Here is a 19,688-nt window from a genome sequence, read left to right as displayed (position 1 = left end):
GCTAGTAGGGAGCAGCGGTCGATGCGGCGTCTATGTATATTATGTCTATGGTCACACCCATTCGCCACCTGTTCAGAGGTGTTCATCACTTTTAAGTGTCCCCCGGAAACACTTCCGTTGTGTTGTGAATTTCGTAGCGCGTTTTTGAAATGTAAATGTTGTCTGAATTTGCAGCGCTTTTTCTAAATTATGTGCACGTGTTGTCAAATGAAGATGAAGATGTTTTCTTAAGTTGGTTGGTGTTTTATCTATTTGCACGTATTTTGTTGATTTGCATTTGTTGTCATAAGTTGCACGTTGTTTGCACCTGTCCGCCACCGTACTACAAGGTACACTTGCCACTACACCTCAGTGCAGCAGATGGTGGTAATGCACTTCGTTTGCAAACTGCCAAAAAAAAAACTCACCAAAAAAGAAGGGTTCGCTGGCCTGTTCTTCTTCAGTGAGTTTTTGTTGGCAGTTTGCATTACCTCCACCATCTGCTGGACTGAGGTGTAATGGCAAGTGTACCCTGTAGCGTCGGTCTGGCCGCCTGGTGAATAAGGCGAATTAGAAAACTAGATAGGCCTACCGCATTGGGCTCCATTCTTCTTCTTGTTTTATTGGTGGTTGGCAACTACTTCTTGTGCATTACTGTACGTACACACCGTCGCCAACTTGAGCTTCCGAAGATTCAGGAAGTCATTCATTTTCAATGGGAGCCGGCTTCTCTTAGCTGCAAGAAGCGGCAAATCCGTCGGCATCGCGTTTTGGGTGTCTTGAGTGACTTGAGCGTCAAGCAGAAAGTTGAAAGTCAGTCAGCTTTATGGTAATGAGCTATGACGCGGTTCAGCGACCAACGACCAGCAACCAATCGAATAGACGGCCTTTAAATAAAGATAGAACATGATCGAACGTAAAATGCTGTCACGTCAGAGCGGCCAAAGCGTCCAAAAGCTTCCCTGTACTTTTTTGACAAGCGTTTTTGATAGGGCGACCAGAGCTTCTTTGGAAGCTCAAGTCGGCGACGGTGTGTACGTACAGTTACCGCCACCACTGGACTGGAGTGAGGAACAGGATTGACTATTCTGTACTGACAAACAAACAAACAAATAAACAAAACAAACAAATAAAATAAAGTTTATATCATTTCACTTTCACTGCCATCATAACCATTCCTCACTTAAAGGTTGTATCAGCAATGGCGAAGTAACGTCACTTCTGTTGACGTTCAAACAAAACAGAGAGCTAGCTTGCTACTCCCTCCCCCTCCCTCCTGTGCAATTGAAACTCTCCTGAACGCGCATCTCGTCGGTTATTGATTGGAACACTTTATTTTGCCTTTGAGTGGTTGGCAACACTTGTTGTTAGCAATTGTTTTTGTGTGCAGATCTCAGAGCCTAAGCTTCCTATAGAGACGCGTTTTGACGGTCTGCTTATGGGGCGGGCAGCTAGTGGATCGTTAGGACAGATTAGATAAATGCGATCATTTATGTTTGGGCCTGCAATCGCTGATACTACCTTTAACTCTAACTTCCTTTTCTTTCTCTACCTCCACACCTGTGTACCTTTATAGGCAGGGGCGCAGCTACCCATTTTTTGAAGGGTATGCGACAACAAATTGGCGCCCCCCCCCCCCAAAAAAAAAAAAAAAACACAAACAAGTAAAGTAAAACAAGGCCAATAATTTACACTAATAGGTTATTATCACTATTATTTTTTAAGAAATTCTACCAATTTGAACTTAACCAAAGTATTGTTAAATGGTGCATTGTCACTTTAAGCGAGTCTAAACGGTTCTCATAACGTCCTTTTACCAGCTGTTGCTCACAAAGGAAAAGGCTGATCCAACTCTAGCCTTTGTTTGCCCCATTGACAGCACAATATTAAGCTATTAATATTAGGATTGTTAGGAAATGGAAACATGTAATGAGTTGTTGCTAGCGTGACATTTCTGTTTGCAGTTTGCCATCAGTATGAGCATGGTAGCCACCTAGCTATCTTAATGGAATAGGTTATATTTCAATCGGCATATACTTGCAACTTACATGGTAACATGAATAACATGAACATGAAACCTGTGCCTCCAAGCACAGACGTCACACTTTAAATCCTACCTGTTGCTTTTCACCATCCACTTATTTAACTGCTGTCGCATCCCATCTTGACATGCCATCTCATTTTCCCTTTCTTTTTCTATTTTTAGCCCCCGACAGCTTTTATCCATCTTTTTCAATAGACGAAAACTCACTACTCGTAGGCTACCTGCTCACTCAGTGCTCACAGCGCCCCCACTCCCTTTTCTATGTCAAAATTCTATGATGGAATCTTATGAGATAGGGCGCCTACTCTAGCCTGTTAGTCTAAAATGTTATTTAACATTAAGGAAATGCAGAAATGCTTTAGAAACCTACAACAGTAGCTACATATAGAATATACCAAATATATATATATATATATTTTTTTTTTTTTTTTTTTTTTTTTACCATCGCTTTGGCGCCCCCACGGTGATGCGCCGCATATAGCGCATGGCCACTTTTTGCGCCACTGTTTATAGGCAACCCGATAGTGATCACTACCCACTTGTGTTCCCTTAGTACCTCCCATTCACAGTTGTCTACCACATTTCTAGTACCAAAGGTTAAGTCTATTGCTGACTCTGTCCCCCTAGACACATCTATACTTGTACCAGATCCATCGTTAAGACAGACTAGTTCTTCCTCTTCTATAAATCCTTCCAGCACACTCTCATTTACGTCATCCTTATCACCCCATAAAGTGCTATGTGCATTAAAATCACCACACCAAATGATTCCAAATCTTTCCAAATTTCCTCCAGCTGGCTGCTTTCTAACTGTTACTGTTTACATGGGTTGTAAAAATGTATAACTTTGATATTGCCCTCTTTTGCCCACACTTCCACAGTGACATATTCCAATTATCCTCCTTTTTTAATTTCTCTGTACTGCAGCCCTCTCTGTATAAATGTTATAACCCCTCCACCTTTACCATTCTCTTGGTCCCTTCTTACTGCATTATACCCTATTATGATCAAATCTAGTCTGGGAATTAACCATGTTTCCTGAACACAGATAATATTGGGCTTCTCCTCCTCCACATATTTCTTAAACTCCTGGCCATTCGCAATTAAGCTCCTGGCATTTCACTGGAGTATTGTTAACACCATTAAGAGGATCCAACCCATGACTGTGATTGTTGAGTTTCCTCAAGGGTTCCTCTAATATTTCCCCACTGCATCCAGATACTTCTCAGCAGTTTTTACTATAATCTTAATATACAAAGCCCATTATCCCCACTATCAAAGTTTCTCCCTGAATCCAGTCACACTTTACACATCCGTCATTGTCTTTACTCTTGTTCACTGTAGTTGGTGACGCTTTTGGTACTTTCTTGGCTGCTTCTGCATACGTGATTCCTTGACACACTTTAACCTTCTGCACTTCTTGCATTCGCTTGTGCACCTTGTACCCACCATACACAACACTATATATAAGTATATATACTCTTTGGATCCCATGAGGGAAATTTGGTCTCTGCATTTATCCCAATCCGTGAATTAGTGAAGCACACTCAGCACACAGTGAGGTGAAGCACACTAATCCCGGCGCAGTGAGCTGCCTGCAACAACAGTGACGCTCGGGGAGCAGTGAGGGGGACACTTGCTCAAGGGCACTTCAGCTGTGCCTACTGGTCGGGGTTCGAACCGGCAACCCTCCGGTTACAAGTCCGAAGCGCTAACCAGTAGGCCACGGCTGCCCCCCTATGGTACTGCTCCCCACCACAATTGCAACATTTTTTCCTTGCCCCTTCACATTCATCATATTTGTGTTCACCACCACATTTGTTCCTAGGGCCATTAAACTGTTCAATCCCTCACTAAAGGGAAGAGGAGAGATAGACTTCTCTGCTTAGTCTGTCTGCCTCTCCATGTCCATGTTTTTTGAGTACTGACTGACCACTACTGTTTACTACTGTTTTACTACTGTTTTACTAATGTACACAGCCTAATGTTTTCACTACTGTTTTACTGCTACACTGTTTTTCATGCTATATTAGCACACATGATCAATGGCTGCGGTCAGGCTTCTGATACAATACTGAATGAATGAATGGCTATAACCCTATTACCTCAACCTGTTCTTGCACTGAAATATTTTTTTATTCTACCTTGTCTACATTATACTTGACTCTCCTATTTGTCTATATTATTTATGCTGGTCTCTAGACCTTAGTCTTGCACTGTTGCACTGTTGGACTAATGCTGGACTACTTTTTGCACCTTCACCATGACACTCACTCTCTTGAGCACCTTGCCAGGCACACATAACTAAGGACTATGATTGGACTACTGTTTGCAACTGCACCATGACACTCACTCCCTTTAGCACCTCACCAGTCCCGGCCCTGTCACTACAAGCGTCTTATGCTTGATTACCCTCAAGCACATTGGACTTTCTTAATTTAACTTAAATAGTGTATTTAGTATTTAGTTTTGTTAGTTTTCTTATCTTCTACTGTCTTTATTGTACAGTGGAGTTTAGTTATATGTTTATACTTATACTTGTGTTTACCATTTCTGCTGTAAGTGCATGTTGTGTGTTATGTCTATACATGTATGCTACTGAGACCCTTGAATTTCCCCTTGAGGATCAATGAAGTATCTATCTATCTATCTATCTATCTATCATTTACTGCACCTTATTTTCCCCCTACATGCTACTGCCACATGTATGTACATCTTAACATCATAACTCATGTACCCTATACAGTAAATACTTTCTCTGGAAGTCTTTCTTCCTCAAAGGTAAGCAGAACTGAGAGACTGTCGCATACCACACCATCCCTTTTTTGTTTTTAACCTTTTTTGCCTTGCTCACCTTTACATTTTTTATATTTGCACTCACTCCTTCCATTGACTCCTTCTCAGGGATTCCTTTTATTACTCCCCTGGTATTACTCCTCTGACTCTTTGAACACCCACACCCTTTACTTTCTATCCATTTAATGCATTTACCTCACATTCAGGCGTGTAAACTGTGTTGCGTGGACAATAATCATTTTGCACTGGACACTGGACCCACTGGCAAGGCTACTGTTATGCACATTCTTACAGTGCATATCATCAGCATGTAGAACCATGATGCATTATATTTTCTGCTTCAGTATGTGAAGTGGTGATTTCTTGTCATTTTAACACACACTATGGCGAAACAATAATGATTCTCAACATCCAACATACTCCAATACGATGGCCAATAAGTGTAAAAGCACAGCAAATTACAAAAACACATGCAAATACACAAATGGAAAAAATGCATGCATATGTAAATATAGGCTACATAATTATATGCATATTAAACATCAATTTTAAAACAGAACCAGCGTAAGAAATGCTGCAAATACACACAACACAACCACATATGTAAACACACAGTAAATACAGAAACCAAAAACACAACCTCCCTGAAAACAAATACAACAGCAGAACTAATAGAAGTGATCCATGGGGAACACTTCACACTGGGTCTATTTAACTGGACCATACCCGAGTGCGATTACTCCCCCCCCCCCCCCCCCCTAGCCCTGACCCAGCTGGTCTCTGTTCACATTACATATTTGTTTGCAGACCGTGGGTCCGTTTATGTCATAAACACTAGCACACTTGCATTTGTTTTCTTTTATTTTGTGTGTGCTTTGTACTTTTGTGCTGACTTTTTGTGTCTGGTTCTGTACTTGCAGCATATTTATATGTTGCCGACAAAGTGATTGTTGGGTCTGCTCCCACTTCCTTAAGTGCTAAGGCTTATGTTATGCTACCCCTCGACCACTGCGTTCCTACAAGGAACAACATCTGGCACTGCAGTCTCTACAGACATGGCCATCCAGACTATTTAGATTTGTTGTTCCCCATTGGTGGAATGACTTACAAAGCATTATCATAGCAGGGGAATCCCTGTCTGTCTTCAAGAAGCTCTTGAAGACCCAGCTCTTCCGATAGTATCTCCTCTACTAACACATCTAACAACCCAACACACCAAACTCGCTATGCAGGTATCTTCTTCCCTCCTTTCCTATTCCTCACTTTGACTATACTTAAACTAAAAAATAAAAATAAAAACAGCAGCCAGGCAGCTACAGTGCTCCACTCTGGGGGCATGTTCGTGGGCCCCCATGTTCATGCCCGCAGAGTGTAGCGCTGTAGCTGTAGCAGCTGGCTGCAGCAACTCAAGCTAGGTAAAACCGGTTGTTTTTCTTTATTCTTGTACCAACTTGGTGACCTTGAGAAACTGAAAATGTTTGAGAAACTGAAATGTCTACATTAAAAATAGCTGGACTTCCTTTAATATTTATTGTAGTAGTATTTATTTAATGTTACCCAGGGTTTCCTTTGCAATGTAGCTGTTATTCCTTATTTTCTAAGTCAATTTGGAGAAAACTTATACAAACTGACAAAAAACACACATAAATTAATAAAACATCTTCAATTGCAAAAAAACAACCAAATATAAATTTAGCAGATATCTGCTAAATGAATACATGTATTTGGTTGTTTTGTGCATTTGCAGTGTTTATCAAATGCTGCGCATGTGTTATGAAGTTGAAGATGTTGTCTTATGTGTGTTTTTTGTCAATTTGCATGTGTTTTTGGAATTTCTGGTGTGTTTGCACTTGTTGACCACCAGGGTTGGGAAGTAATGGATTACATGTAATCTGAATTATGTAATCAGATTACAAAAAATAAGTAACTATAATCAACCCAGATTACGGAAAAAAATGTGTAATCAGATTATAGTTACATTGTTGGGGATTACTTGATTACATTTCATCATGCAAACAATGCAACTTTTTTATGATAGCCTAGCTAATGTTTTCATTTGACAAGCAGCCCATTTGTTTGTCCACTAGATGTCATTATCATCCATTTTCCTGTATAATTTCTTGACAAGAAAAAGGTTAAAATCAAACCCCAAGATGGGCGAGCCATCAACGTCGACCGACAGACCCGTTCCATTCGGAAAAATACGTCCAGTACTTGGCAATATCGCTGAGAACTTTGAATTGAACACAGTGGAAAATAAGAATGTGTATGTCATGTGCAAATTGTGTTTTGGGTAATCCAATTGTTAATCTGACCCAACCCTGGCCACCTGTATTCCAAGGTTCACAGATTAGATGATTCCAAGAAAACACATTTATTAGACAATAAAGAATAGGCCTAGTTCAGGAGTTCTAAATGGATACACGGGTTCCTGTCTGGAACAAAGCAGCGGGTAGGCTATTCTAAAAATGAGGTTTCGCAAATACTCTTAGTGTAGACTATCCCTGATTTCTGGGTTGATTCATGCCGAGATTTAGCCTGGAAATCCAGACCCAAATCCAAAAGTCTGGCTATGAGTAATCAAAAATGGGCAAACTCGAGGGGCAGCTCGGCTCCACAGGCATAGGTGTTGAGCATCAACAGAGTAACTCGCTGAGCAAATTCAAATTGTGCTCTTGCGAGAACTCTGGATTTCCAGGGTAGCCGAGATTTGAAACTCTGAGATTTTGGTTCCATTACAGCTGATTTGAGTTCAGTCAATATCAAATTTGTTCACTCTGAGTTTAGTGCATACAGTATGCACAATGATGACCTTTGAAAAGCCATCATCAGTGAACTCAGATAGCCACCATGCCATCCGATGGCAAAACCTTTGCCCCACTTTTTAGCCTATCACTCCGTTTTAGAAGTTCTAATATGCAAAAAAATGCAAAACAGTTCCAAACTTCTGAAGCTAGTGATCATCTGAACATTATTAAAAGGAGCTGTTCATGCTGTAAAAATAATTATTTGTGCTATGGTTTTGTAAATCAACTCAATTATATTTCCTGAACAGTGACTTGAACATTCCAATTTAGGCTTTCAGTTTTTGTCAGCCCCAAGAGAACCTAGACATAGGTGAAGAGCGGGGTTAGATGTCACACTTTTTACTTAAAATTAGTTTCCACAAAAACCGTGTCCTGCACAAATTCCCTTTCAGGACACAAAGGAAGCCTCATGTGTCAGGTACAAATGGAGGGACCTTGATCTGCTTGAATCCAGTCAGTTAGAAGGATGTGGGCTGTCAAATGCACCTTGCGCAAATGTGACAACCATCCCCATCACGGGGTAGGTTGTCACACGCTATGGGGTTAGTTGTCCCAATGTTATTCCAATGGGATAAAAATGAAAAATGGATACATTCTTAAAAATAATGTAAAAAGTTTAATTTCATTGAAATGCAAAACTACATACATCTAATGCGTTGAGAACATGAACAGGAAACATCAAGTATGTTCTTTTCATTAGTATTTTATGTTTTATGTTGTTTTTTAGACAATTTAGATTAAATCCCTATTGAAACCAAGGTAATATGATGATATAATGAAATACTGAAGAGTCCATAGGCCAACATGTGACAACTAACCCCACAAAAAATGTGACAACCAACCAACTGACATTGCTAGCTCTTTTGATGGCCAGCAGCCACATGTTTTAGTGTAGCTATGACGAAAGGTAACTGAATTGTAGCTCTCTCTTTATACTTAATGGTACTAATTGTTTTATTGTCAACCCATTCTGTAATGAGTTAGAAGAAAAAGACTGAATGTCTCAAAATTTACTTTTAGACATGAAAAACAGTTAAAGTTGTCTCACATCAAGGTAATAAATATTTCATTTTAAATTCCAACGTAGATGACCTCTGACACTAATTCTGATCATTTCTGTATTAACAGTTTTGACCAGTGCCCTTGAGTGGCTGAGATCTAACACATGTGACAACTTACCCGTGTGACATCTAACCCCGCTCTCCCCTACATGCGAACTCTCCCTCGACTTAGGCTACTAAACTTAATTCCTAGGCCTAGCCTAGCCTGGGCTACTGCAGACCATTGCTCACTGTCAGCAATCCAAGAGCAGAGGCTACAGGCATGGCATATGACTCTTTAATCATTACATCCACTGTAGATCAGTTATTGACAATGACATCGTTCACCGACACAGCCTTTCAGAAGTTTGGACCTGTGCAAGGACATCTTTGAACAGCTTTCTAGATAAAAAAAAAAAAATGCGAGCAAGCAAAACTCCAGCATTGCAGACACAACAACAACGGAGTCATATGGCTACGTCATGTGATCTCAGGGTCATATGACATTCTCTCATAGCCTACACATGTGACTCCCGCGACTTTTCAGAATGGAGTTGGGGAAGGGCTGGCTAGTAGACGGAGGTACCAGAGGACTCCGAGACGAAGCGCACCCGCGGCAGTAGGCTACACCTGAGTTCGGGAAGGGTCCATAGGCTACTACCGCTGGAGCCGAAAATCAGCAACCCGGAAGGTTCTCTGATCCCAACGAGAGAGTGAGTTTTTTTAAACCTCGATTTGATCATGATGCGTTTGCACGGTTTCATTTTTAGCTTGATGTTTATTGCAACAGATCTAGGAAAGTAACTGGCTTGGGAAACAGATCCTGACACTTCACATAGCTACACTTATGACACATCTGCTGTGTTTATGGACCTCTACCGACAGCGCTGTAAAATTTATTCTCAAGCTAACATGCTTAAAAGGATTAAAAGGAAGTTGTCTATGTCCTCTAACTCTGTGAAGTGCTCCCTGTTTAGAACCTATAACAACACTATATACTGCTCAATTGTGGTCTAACTATAAGAAAAAGAGTATGCATAGGCTTTAGGTAGCATACAATCAGTCAGAGAACCAAATAATTGAAGCCCTAGTCAGCCCTCTGAAAAGCTGTTATAGATTCACTTCTAGGTTAAGAAGGCATTGGTGCAATTGCCTGTATGTCCTATAGGCTAATATGTGATTTCCTATGTATTTTGTCCTCCTTTTACACTATTTATTATGATATGGACCTGTGTCTGCAATAAAGCTTTATATGGAAAGGCCAATGCAGAAAACAGTTCCTTAATGACCGATATCAGGGCCAGAACAGTACCGATAGCTCGGTGGTGATATCGCCTCTTTTCAACTTCTGTATTTTACGAAGGTTGAAGTTGATCGTAATCAAGAGGCCACAGACATGACAAAGCAACCTGCAGATAGGCTACATACACTCATCTTGCCTTGCTTGTGACATTGGCCTTGAAATAGAGCGGCAGTACACGAATAATGGTGATTATGATGATGGAGCTGATTTTGTTGACGATTTCAGTCTAATGATCTAACCGGCTCCTCTTTTTGTGAGGCTGCAGTCACAAACAGACTCGTTTACTCTGTAGCTTACTCTATATTCTTATGATTGAATGGCACACATCAGGATGCAGAAATATAAGATTCATTGAGAGGAGTTGAGACTAATTCTGCTCATATATAGGCAGTAGCAGTTATAGACAGACAGACATCAAGACAGACAGACACATGATGCAAGACAGACCAAAGCAGACAGACAGACAGGCAGGCAGACAGAGAGATGAGCAGATTAGTAGGAATACCTAAACAGACGGACGGACGGATGGACAGACCATGTTCTGCTGCTCTGCCGAGGCGCCCGATGTGTTTTTCTTATGAAGTCCCCTAGGAGGCGCTATGAGAGCACTTGCCTCATACACACACACACACACACACACACACACAGGCTGAGTAAATATTTTAGTTTAAACACAACCTCTCATCAGCAGACTGGTTGGGAGGGAGGGAGAGAAATGAACACACAGACACACACACAGACACACACACAGACACACACACACAAACCGATCAGATGGGAGGGAGGGAGAGAAATGAACTCACACACACACGCACACACATAAACCAATCAGGTGAGAGTGACCGTTAAGACGTACACAAACACAGACACTAACCCTGTCAGGTGAGAAGAGGACGGGATCTTACACACTCACAAACACACATACGCACCCAACACACAAACATATCTGCTCATGTGAGCAGTCACAAGATGCTTAATTGTGCCAGAAGTATAAAACCTGCCTGCTTGTGTTAATATGGGAGTGTGTGAGAGAGAGAGGGAGAGGGAGGGAGGGAGAGAGAAAGTGGTGTAGTGGGTAAAACCTCTGATTGCACTGGCGCCTTAATGCAGGGGCTTACCTGGGCTTCAGCCCAGGGGCCTCGACCAATGAGGGGCCTCCTAATAATAATAATGATAATCAATAATAATAAATGGCGTGTCCGTATTCGCGGCGTCATTAGCCTACTCTGGAGCTAGCCTAAATAATTGAGCACATCATACAAACTCTGGAGATAACGTGGGTAGGATTGAAGCAACGATAAACGAATGACGTGGATTCCTGTAACTGTCCATGAAAGCAGAAGGCATAGCAGGTAAATATCATAGCAAATAGCCTGGAAATGAAACGGCTTTAAAAACATGTATTTCACTTGTCTCATTGGAGTGAACGCAGAACATGCTGTTGCGCAAATAAATGAATTAGTGATCTGCATCTCCGTTCACCAACATCTAAGTTTGTGCTAACCCATTCGCACATATAATAGTCTATGTTATGTTTTCTCCATTGTTAACGTGAGATATGTCTCCATGTAGTGTAGTGATAATGTATAAGGTAGCCATGTTCACGTCACATGAGCCAGCTTGTTCTGTAGGCTAAAAGTATGTCTGTCCCTCCCAAACTGCGTTAAACTGGTGTGTTAAGTAGAAAGAATTTCAAAAAAACTCCTGGCGAACCCCCCGACACGACAAACACATGCACTTTTGAAAAGCTTTTAAACGTCCATATGTGTACCCATCTTTTAACTTAGCCTACAGCCAGTGTTGAAAAAGTTCAACGCTTGTTTTCGTGCAGTAGGCTAGCCTTTTTGATAAGCGAGGTCATGGGTAGGCGGACGTGATTCAAGGGCTTTCTGTTCCTGTTTATGTAAAGGTTTTACATAGGCTGAATAAAAGGCTACACTGCATGTTATTAACCAAAAGCGCACGCTATGTGTCGGGTCAGATCGCGGGCCGAGTATCATTTAATCATAATTAATATTTGCGGTGGGGGAGGGGGCGGGCCTTAAAAAACATATAGCCCAGGGGCCTTGGGTGGTATTAAGGCGCCCCTGTCTGATTGAATTACTTAAATGTAAATGTAAACATGTGAATGCAGTATAAATATTGGAGAAAAACTGACAGATGTTTTTCACACAAAATAGAGGAATGAGGCATGGCTGTAGTCTGAGTCCAACATTATTCAATATTTACAGAAATTAGCGGTGCACAGCGGTAACTAAGTCTAAAGCCCCCTACTCAGACTCCAAAAAACCAAGGCCAAATTTCTGCTTTTTGCGAGGGACTTGGTTCTTTAGCCTTTACAACAGGGGCTGCAGCAGTACTGCCAGTCCTGGGCCCTGGCATTAAATCCAACAAAGACCAAATTTATGATCTTTCAAAAAAAGCTCAGGTGTCAGAAACACAGAAACAGGTTCAGCCTAGGCAGCAACGCTCTAGAGCACACCATGCAGTACAACTTTAGCATGGGTGTGTAAACGAATGAGCACAACTGTACTTCTTGGCAAAGGGCCCTCTGCTGCCCGGGAAGCATAGTGTGTCTTAAAATGTCACAACCTGAGGGACATGATTTAAGTAAACCTGTCTTTGTGGCGCCACACACATACACACACACATACAGTGTACACACACACACATTCACCTCTACCTATCATCCTAGTATTATTTCTTCTACTGTTTATTCTGTGCTCACATGTTTATACCCACATTGCTGTATCTCTGTTTTCTTTCTTTTGTGATGCTACTGTGTTATTTGTAACACTAGCTTTGGCAACACTGTACCCAAACAGTCATGCTAATGAGCATTTTTTATGTATCGTTTCTTTCTACACAGGCATGACTCCTGCGTTGGTTATTCTTGTTCTGGCATTGTCCACGGGCACCCTGGCTCTGGACAATGGTTTGATGAGGACTCCACCCATGGGCTGGTTGGCATGGGAACGCTTCCGTTGTGACATCGACTGTGATCATGACCCAAAGAACTGTATCAGGTTAGAATCAGCCAACCCCATACAAGAAATACATCCCAGGAGTACAGTACAATTCTGTAAGACTACAGAGCTCTCAGAAAAAAGTCTGTCTGCATTTACAAATCATGTTCTACATTCAGTAGCAGTGGTTGAGTTAATGTGACTCACTCAACTTGAAGAAGGGGTTACAAGCAGTTACTTGTAATTCAAACACAGCTTTCCCAATAAGAGGTTGAGGTAACTACAGTTGTTATACGCTAAGAGTTGTTCAGATAAAGTTTTCCCTGTCTAAGGGAAAGTAACACCGAAACCAGTATCTTCAACAGGGGCCATTATCTTTAAACCAAGTAATTATCAGGTCTTCTGAATTGGCAAACAGGTAAACCTAGGGTTAGCATCATAGCTATTTAATAAAATGCTTATTTAAATTATTCATTAATATAGTAGGATATTGTTATTGTATTTCATAGCAATTGAGGATTGGTAATGCTAGCTTGGTATTGAATGATAATAATAGTAATATATTTATATTTAGAACACTTTATCACATACTCAAAGCGCTGAACATTAGAGTGTAAAAAAAAAACAGAAAAAAAGAAAGATAAAATGTAGAGAGTACAAATAAATTAAAAGTAAGCAAGCACACAAGAGAAACAGTGTGGGAATGCAGATGTGTCAATGCAATTTTAAGATGCATATTAGGCATTGTTAAGTTAAAAGCTTTTCTGAACAAATGAGTTTTGAGGAGTGATTAAAAAGAGTCAACACTGGCAGCAGATATGACATGTTGAGGGAGAGCCATGTAGGGCCTTGAAAGGGAGGAGAAGGACTTTGAAGTAGACCCTCTGCGGGACAGGGAACCAGTGGAGGTCTTGTTACACTGGGGTAATGTGATGGAGGGAAGGGGTGGATGTGACCAGTTAAGCAGCTGAATTAAATACATTATGATGTACGTTTTTACAGTATTTTTAATGGTCACTTCATGTTACCTCCATGCACAGAAATACACACACACACACACAATCAGTCAACCTAAGCTTTTTTTTATGACACAAATTCTTACTACCTCTGGAATTTTGGACATTCCATGTTGAGAGCCATCTATTCTCATTTTACAACTGGGCAGATGCTGATCAGCAGACATGATAAACGATATTGCCCCATTTGACATTAGTCTCTGGCCAAGATATTATTGGAATCAACTCATACAGTGTGACTTGCAATAACTCATGACATGACTGTTTTAGCACGGCATGCTGTATTCAGCGAGGGTTATTTAGCAACTGCGACAGCAAAGGGGACAGAGAGAGAGCGTTTGGCGAGTTACAATAGATTTCTTCATATATTCATGCATGATGATATAAAAGACATGAGAGAAGCAACATTATCTTAATAGTTCAGTTGTGCTTCCATTGCTTGTGTGTGTGTGTGTGTGTGTGTGTGTGGGTGCGTGTGTTGGTGTGCATGCATGTGTGTGTTCTCATGTTTTTAGTTTGCATCCTGAAAAGCACTCGGACTTGACAGTGATTGTGAGTCACTGTGGGCTGAGGTTTGAAGCAGCTCTTGCTTTATGTCTGAGAACAAAATCAGTACAGTAGGTTTGGACCCACATCTCCATAACTGCAGTCGCGCCTCCATGTGCCGCCTCCCTCTGTGTCCATCAATCAGTCAGAGCTCCAGCATTCCTGTGTGTGCCTCCAAAACCACTCACTCATGATGGATGGATGTGTGTGTCTGTCCCTGCTGTACATCAGCCCCTGCTGTGAGATGAGCAGGAGACTCTTCTCCTCCCTTGACCTCTTTCCTCCTCACTTATGTCTTCTTCTCTGCACTCCTCTTTTCTCTTCATCCTTTCTTCCTTCCTCACCTCTTTTTCATTTTCTCTCCTATCCTGTTCTCCTGCTTTCCTCTCTCCTTTCATCTCATGCTCTCTTCTCTCTTCCACTCCACACCTTCTCTTCTCTTCTCTTCTCTTCTCTTCTCTTCTCTTCTCTCCTCTCTTCTCCCCTCCCCTCCTCTCTCCTCTCCTTTCCTCTACTCCAGTGAGAATCTCTTCATGGACATGGCAGACCGACTGGCTGAGGACGGTTGGCGTGAGCTGGGTTATGTTTACGTCAACATCGACGACTGCTGGTCCTCCATGGAGAGGGACGCCAATGGACGCTTGCAGGCAGACCCAAAGAGGTGAGTGCTGGACCACGGGGCAAGACCACAGTGCTGAACTGGATCACAGTGCTAAATCACAGTGCTAAAATGGACTAATCAACAGGACTAAACCACAATGGTAAAACAAATCACTAAAGCACAGGACTAAACCAGATCACTAAACTACAGGACCAAACCACAGGACTAAAGCAGATCTCTTAACTACAGGACTAAACCACAATGGTAAAACAGATCACTAAAGCACTAGACTAGAGTATATGACCACAGGACTAAAACACTGGGCTAGAAGAACAGGACTAGACCTCAGGACTAAACCAGTGCTAAACCAGTAAACCAAGCTCAGCCTATTCTAGTTTTAAACTCCGGTTTGGCTCAGTCCTGTTCTAAACTCTGAATCAGTTCAGTCCAGTGCTAAACTCTATCTCATTACTGACTGACTACAGTAATTTCCCAACTATTACCTGAGGTTTACACATTGATTTCATAAAAGTAAATGTCTTTAGCTATGAGGTTAATACACAGGGGCATTTCAAACTTTTTTTTGCTTTTCTCTTCCCTCCCTCCTGCTCTCGCTCTCGCTATCCAGATTTCCAAATGGCATCCCTCATTTGGCACGCTACGTGCATGACCGCGGCCTTAAGCTGGGTATCTATGGTGACTTTGGCACGCACACGTGCGGTGGCTACCCTGGCACCACTCTGGATAAGATCCAGACGGACGCCCAGACATTTGCTGACTGGGGCATCGACATGCTCAAATTGGACGGATGCTACTCCAACGCTACAGAACAGGAGAAGGGTGAGCGAGATAATGCTAATAATGCTAACACTTTCTTTAAACCCACATGGGTTAGTTAGCTAGTGTTTAAACCCATCAATATTATCATTACATTTTGTACTTGACAGGTTACCCACTCATGTCCCAGGCCCTGAATGCTACAGGCCGTCCCATTGGCTACTCTTGCAGTTGGCCCGCCTATCAAGGCGGACTTCCTCCCAAGGTAAAAGTGACCTATATAGACACACACACACACACACCACACACTGCTCTGCTCATACAACCTTGAAGGTGAATGTATTTCAAAATGTCTATCCGATCCTGTCTTATCCAATCCTTTAAACCACCAACCTCCTATACTTTTTTGGAGGTAACTTGTGTGTGTGTGTGTGTGTATGTGTGTTTTCTCCTGTAGGTGAACTACACTCAGCTGGGAGAGATCTGTAACCTGTGGCGGAATTATGGTGACATCCAGGACTCCTGGTCGAGTGTTCTGAACATTGCTGACTGGTTCTTCACCAACCAGGATATCCTGCAACCGGCTGCTGGACCCGGACGCTGGAATGACCCAGACATGGTGAGACACACACACGCATGCACACACACTAGGGCTGCTTGATTATGGCAAAAACCATGCAAACCTTGTAATCACGATTAACGATTATTCCTGAGGGTCTTCCCTGGGTCTTAGAAAATATGTTTCATAATCCATTGGGACTGAAGAAGCAACCAATCAGTGTTAATGATCTAACGGTAGCGTTCACGTTTTCCTAATGTTATCCTCGTGCCTTAGTAGAAGCTAATAGACAAGCTGTACTGTGCTGATTTACAAAAAACAGGTGTGTTCTAACGTTAGATTAGCCAACTTGCCATAAGTTCTCTTGAGTAATTTTGGTCGCTTCGATTGACAGTGATAGTAAAAATCTTAGCAGAGAATGCCTTAGTTACAATTTTGGCGTGGTTCATGATGCTACCGACAGCAGGAGCACACACACATGCAACCCAAAACTGCTTGAGTGGCCTGTGTACATAGGAGAGGGGTGTGTCAGTTGCAGGGCTTAAAGAAGCAGCGTGAATCAGCGAACAGTACCGTATGAGTTGAAATTGTATGTATTTCCAAAAAGCCTATTTCTTAACAGACTGTGGCAAAATTATAGTTTTTTCTCGGTTATACTATTTTTGTGATTGTTTGGAGCCAAAATTGAGATTGAAACACATACACGCACACACTCATTGACACGGACGCACACATGCACACATTCATTCACACACACGGACACATACACATGGACACACACACACACACACACACACACACACACACTCATTGACACGGACATACACATGTAACATATGCCAGCTAGTGCGTCTGTATAGCTGTACGTGTGGAGGGTTAGTAAAACCTCACTTCTCGACACCTCAAGAGCAGTGCTGACATGAAAGCTAGCAGCCTGGGCTTTTAGCTCGATTGTCAGCACGCTCGACTTCTGATCCTAGGTGCTGCTGTTTCGCAGGTTCAAGTTTGGGCGTGTTCAGGGCTGAACCGCGCGGTTCAACACAACGCAGGTTATACACACACAGACAAACCTACAAACAACTAGGACATCCAGCAACCTGCAGTCAGAGGTAGAGGTATGCACATGCTAACACTCACACTCAGAGATGCCCCCCCCCCCCCCCCCCCCCCCCTCTCTCTAGCTGGTCATTGGAGACTTCGGCCTGAGCTTTGACCAATCCCAGACTCAAATGGCCCTGTGGGCGATCATGGCCGCACCCCTCTTCATGTCCAACGACCTACGGAGCATAGACGCCCGCTCCCGCACCATCCTGCAGAACAAGGGCCTCATCTACATCAACCAGGACCCCTTAGGTATCCAGGGCAGACGCCTGATCAAGGTGAGGACCTCTCAACTCTCCTCCTCTCACCTTGCATTTAAGGGTCTTGAACACACATGACTCTCTCTTTCTAACTCTCCCTGCACTTAATTTCTTTTTTTCTCTTTGTCTCTCTTTCAGTGAAATTCACCTCAGTTTTGTTAAAAGCAGTTGTTAAAAGCAGACGTATTTAGTTGATAGTAAATGTGTTGTCTTTCTCTCTCAGGAGCAGAGTGGTGTGGAGGTGTTTTGGCGCCCCCTATCTAATGACGCCAGTGCCCTGGTGTTCTTCAGTAGGCGAGAGGACATGCCATACCGCTACCAAACTTCCCTCAAGAAGCTCAACTACACTGCCGGCGTGTACCAGGTCTCATCCCTCAATGCTCTGCTCTTGACCTCTCAACTTTAATCCCTCACCCTACTTCTCTCTTCTCTTAACTGTTAACCCCTCACCATAGTCCTCTCTTCTTAACATCTCAACTTTGACCCCTCACCCTAGTCCTCTCTAACCTCTCATCCAGGTCCTCTCGACCCATTAGCTTTTCTCTGCATTGACTCCTATAATTGATAAATATTTTTGATATTAGCGAATTAATTTAGCTTAGTTATTAATTTAGCTTTAGTTACACAAAAGACTGCACATTGCCCATCATTCAAACTAGTACCCTCTGTCTCCCTTTCTCTCTTGCTTAGGCTTATGATGTGTATCAGGAGAAACTCCTGCCCGCCTTTAAAGACTCCACCGACTTCGTCGTGTCAATCAACCCGTCGGGAGTGGTCATGTGGTTTGTGGTTCCTACCAAGCAAATGATGGGGGATGGCAAGCTCTTTGGCGGTGACCGTCTTGCAAAACCCACCCACCTCTGACCAGCCTCAAGAGTGCATGATGGCACATAGAAATGACATCACTGTACCGTCATTGATGTCATCACCAGGAATGATCTCAGGTTTAGTTGATTTATGTTTTTGGACTGTTTTTGATGCTTGCATTTTAGATTTTTTCCCTTTTTAATTTTATTTTTTTGTATTTTGGAGTATTTTGTTTATTTTTGATCATGCTTTGAGATGTGAAGCTAAGAACGGGAGAGGAACAGAGAGTGAAGTGTGTGTGTGTGTGTGTGTGTGTGTGTGTGTGGGGTGTGTGTGTCTTCCCTTCCCGTGCATACTTGTCGTCCTGTGAACCTCTAAGACATTGAACATGTACTTGTGAGTACACACTCTGAAGTGTGCCAGTCTGTGGCCTTCCTCCCATCGCCTTTTAAATGGTCCAGGATGCTGCACACCACCTCTAATTAAACTGCATCAGCACTTCTTACCAACTCCAAGTGTGTCTTTACTAGGCCTTTCTTCTTTATTGCTCTCTCTATACCTCTCAGGGAACAACACAGAGCTACAGTAATTGCTATGCCATTTTGTATCTGTGTGTGTGTGTGCGTGTGCGTGTGCGTGTGCGTGTGTGCGTGTGCGTGTGTCCGTGTATGTGTTTCAATCTCAATTTTGGCTCCAAACAATCACAAAAATAGTATAACCGAGAAAAAAAAAACAATGATTTTGCCACAGTCTGTTAAGAAATAGGCTAGAGAGAGAGAATAAAGTAATGAAGATGACACACCTACAAGACTTTTAGCACTTTTACATCCCTCACCCTATGCTACAGACCTTTTATTTATTTTCTTATTTCATCACACGTCAAAACACACATACACACACACACACACACACATATCTGACTTTCTCCAACTTTTGCACATCTCCATAGAACTTTTTATTTATTATTTTTGATTTCTCCTCCATCTACCCATGTCCTTGATTGCCTAGCCTTTCTGCCCCCCACCCCACCCCCATCCCCAACACACACACTTACATCATCACTGTCATCACTTCACATACATACAG

At 42.3% G+C, this 19,688-nt stretch overlaps 1 protein-coding gene across 4 annotated transcripts; it reads left to right on the top strand.

Annotated features, from left to right (window-relative positions):
- Window positions 1-9,216: 9,216 nt before the first annotated feature.
- LOC121712359 (alpha-N-acetylgalactosaminidase-like) lies at window positions 9,217-19,111 on the top strand. 4 transcript variants are annotated; one of them, XM_042096606.1, is made up of 9 exons: window positions 9,217-9,379; window positions 12,839-12,995; window positions 15,018-15,158; window positions 15,727-15,938; window positions 16,046-16,140; window positions 16,333-16,494; window positions 17,616-17,813; window positions 18,019-18,159; window positions 18,486-19,111. In XM_042096606.1, exons 2-9 carry the CDS (start codon window positions 12,841-12,843, stop codon window positions 18,657-18,659), a joined length of 1,278 nt encoding a protein of 425 aa, XP_041952540.1. In that variant the 5' UTR covers window positions 9,217-9,379; window positions 12,839-12,840; the 3' UTR covers window positions 18,660-19,111. The 4 variants fall into 4 exon arrangements, with proteins under 4 accessions (XP_041952540.1, XP_041952542.1, XP_041952541.1 ...); XM_042096608.1 differs by having other exon boundaries at window positions 9,232-9,349; XM_042096607.1 differs by having other exon boundaries at window positions 9,233-9,345.
- Window positions 19,112-19,688: the final 577 nt, after the last annotated feature.

This window comes from Alosa sapidissima, chromosome 6 (genome assembly GCF_018492685.1).
Source record: "Alosa sapidissima isolate fAloSap1 chromosome 6, fAloSap1.pri, whole genome shotgun sequence".
NCBI lineage: Eukaryota > Metazoa > Chordata > Actinopteri > Clupeiformes > Clupeidae > Alosa > Alosa sapidissima.
This window is presented reverse-complemented; position numbering and strand designations above follow the sequence as displayed.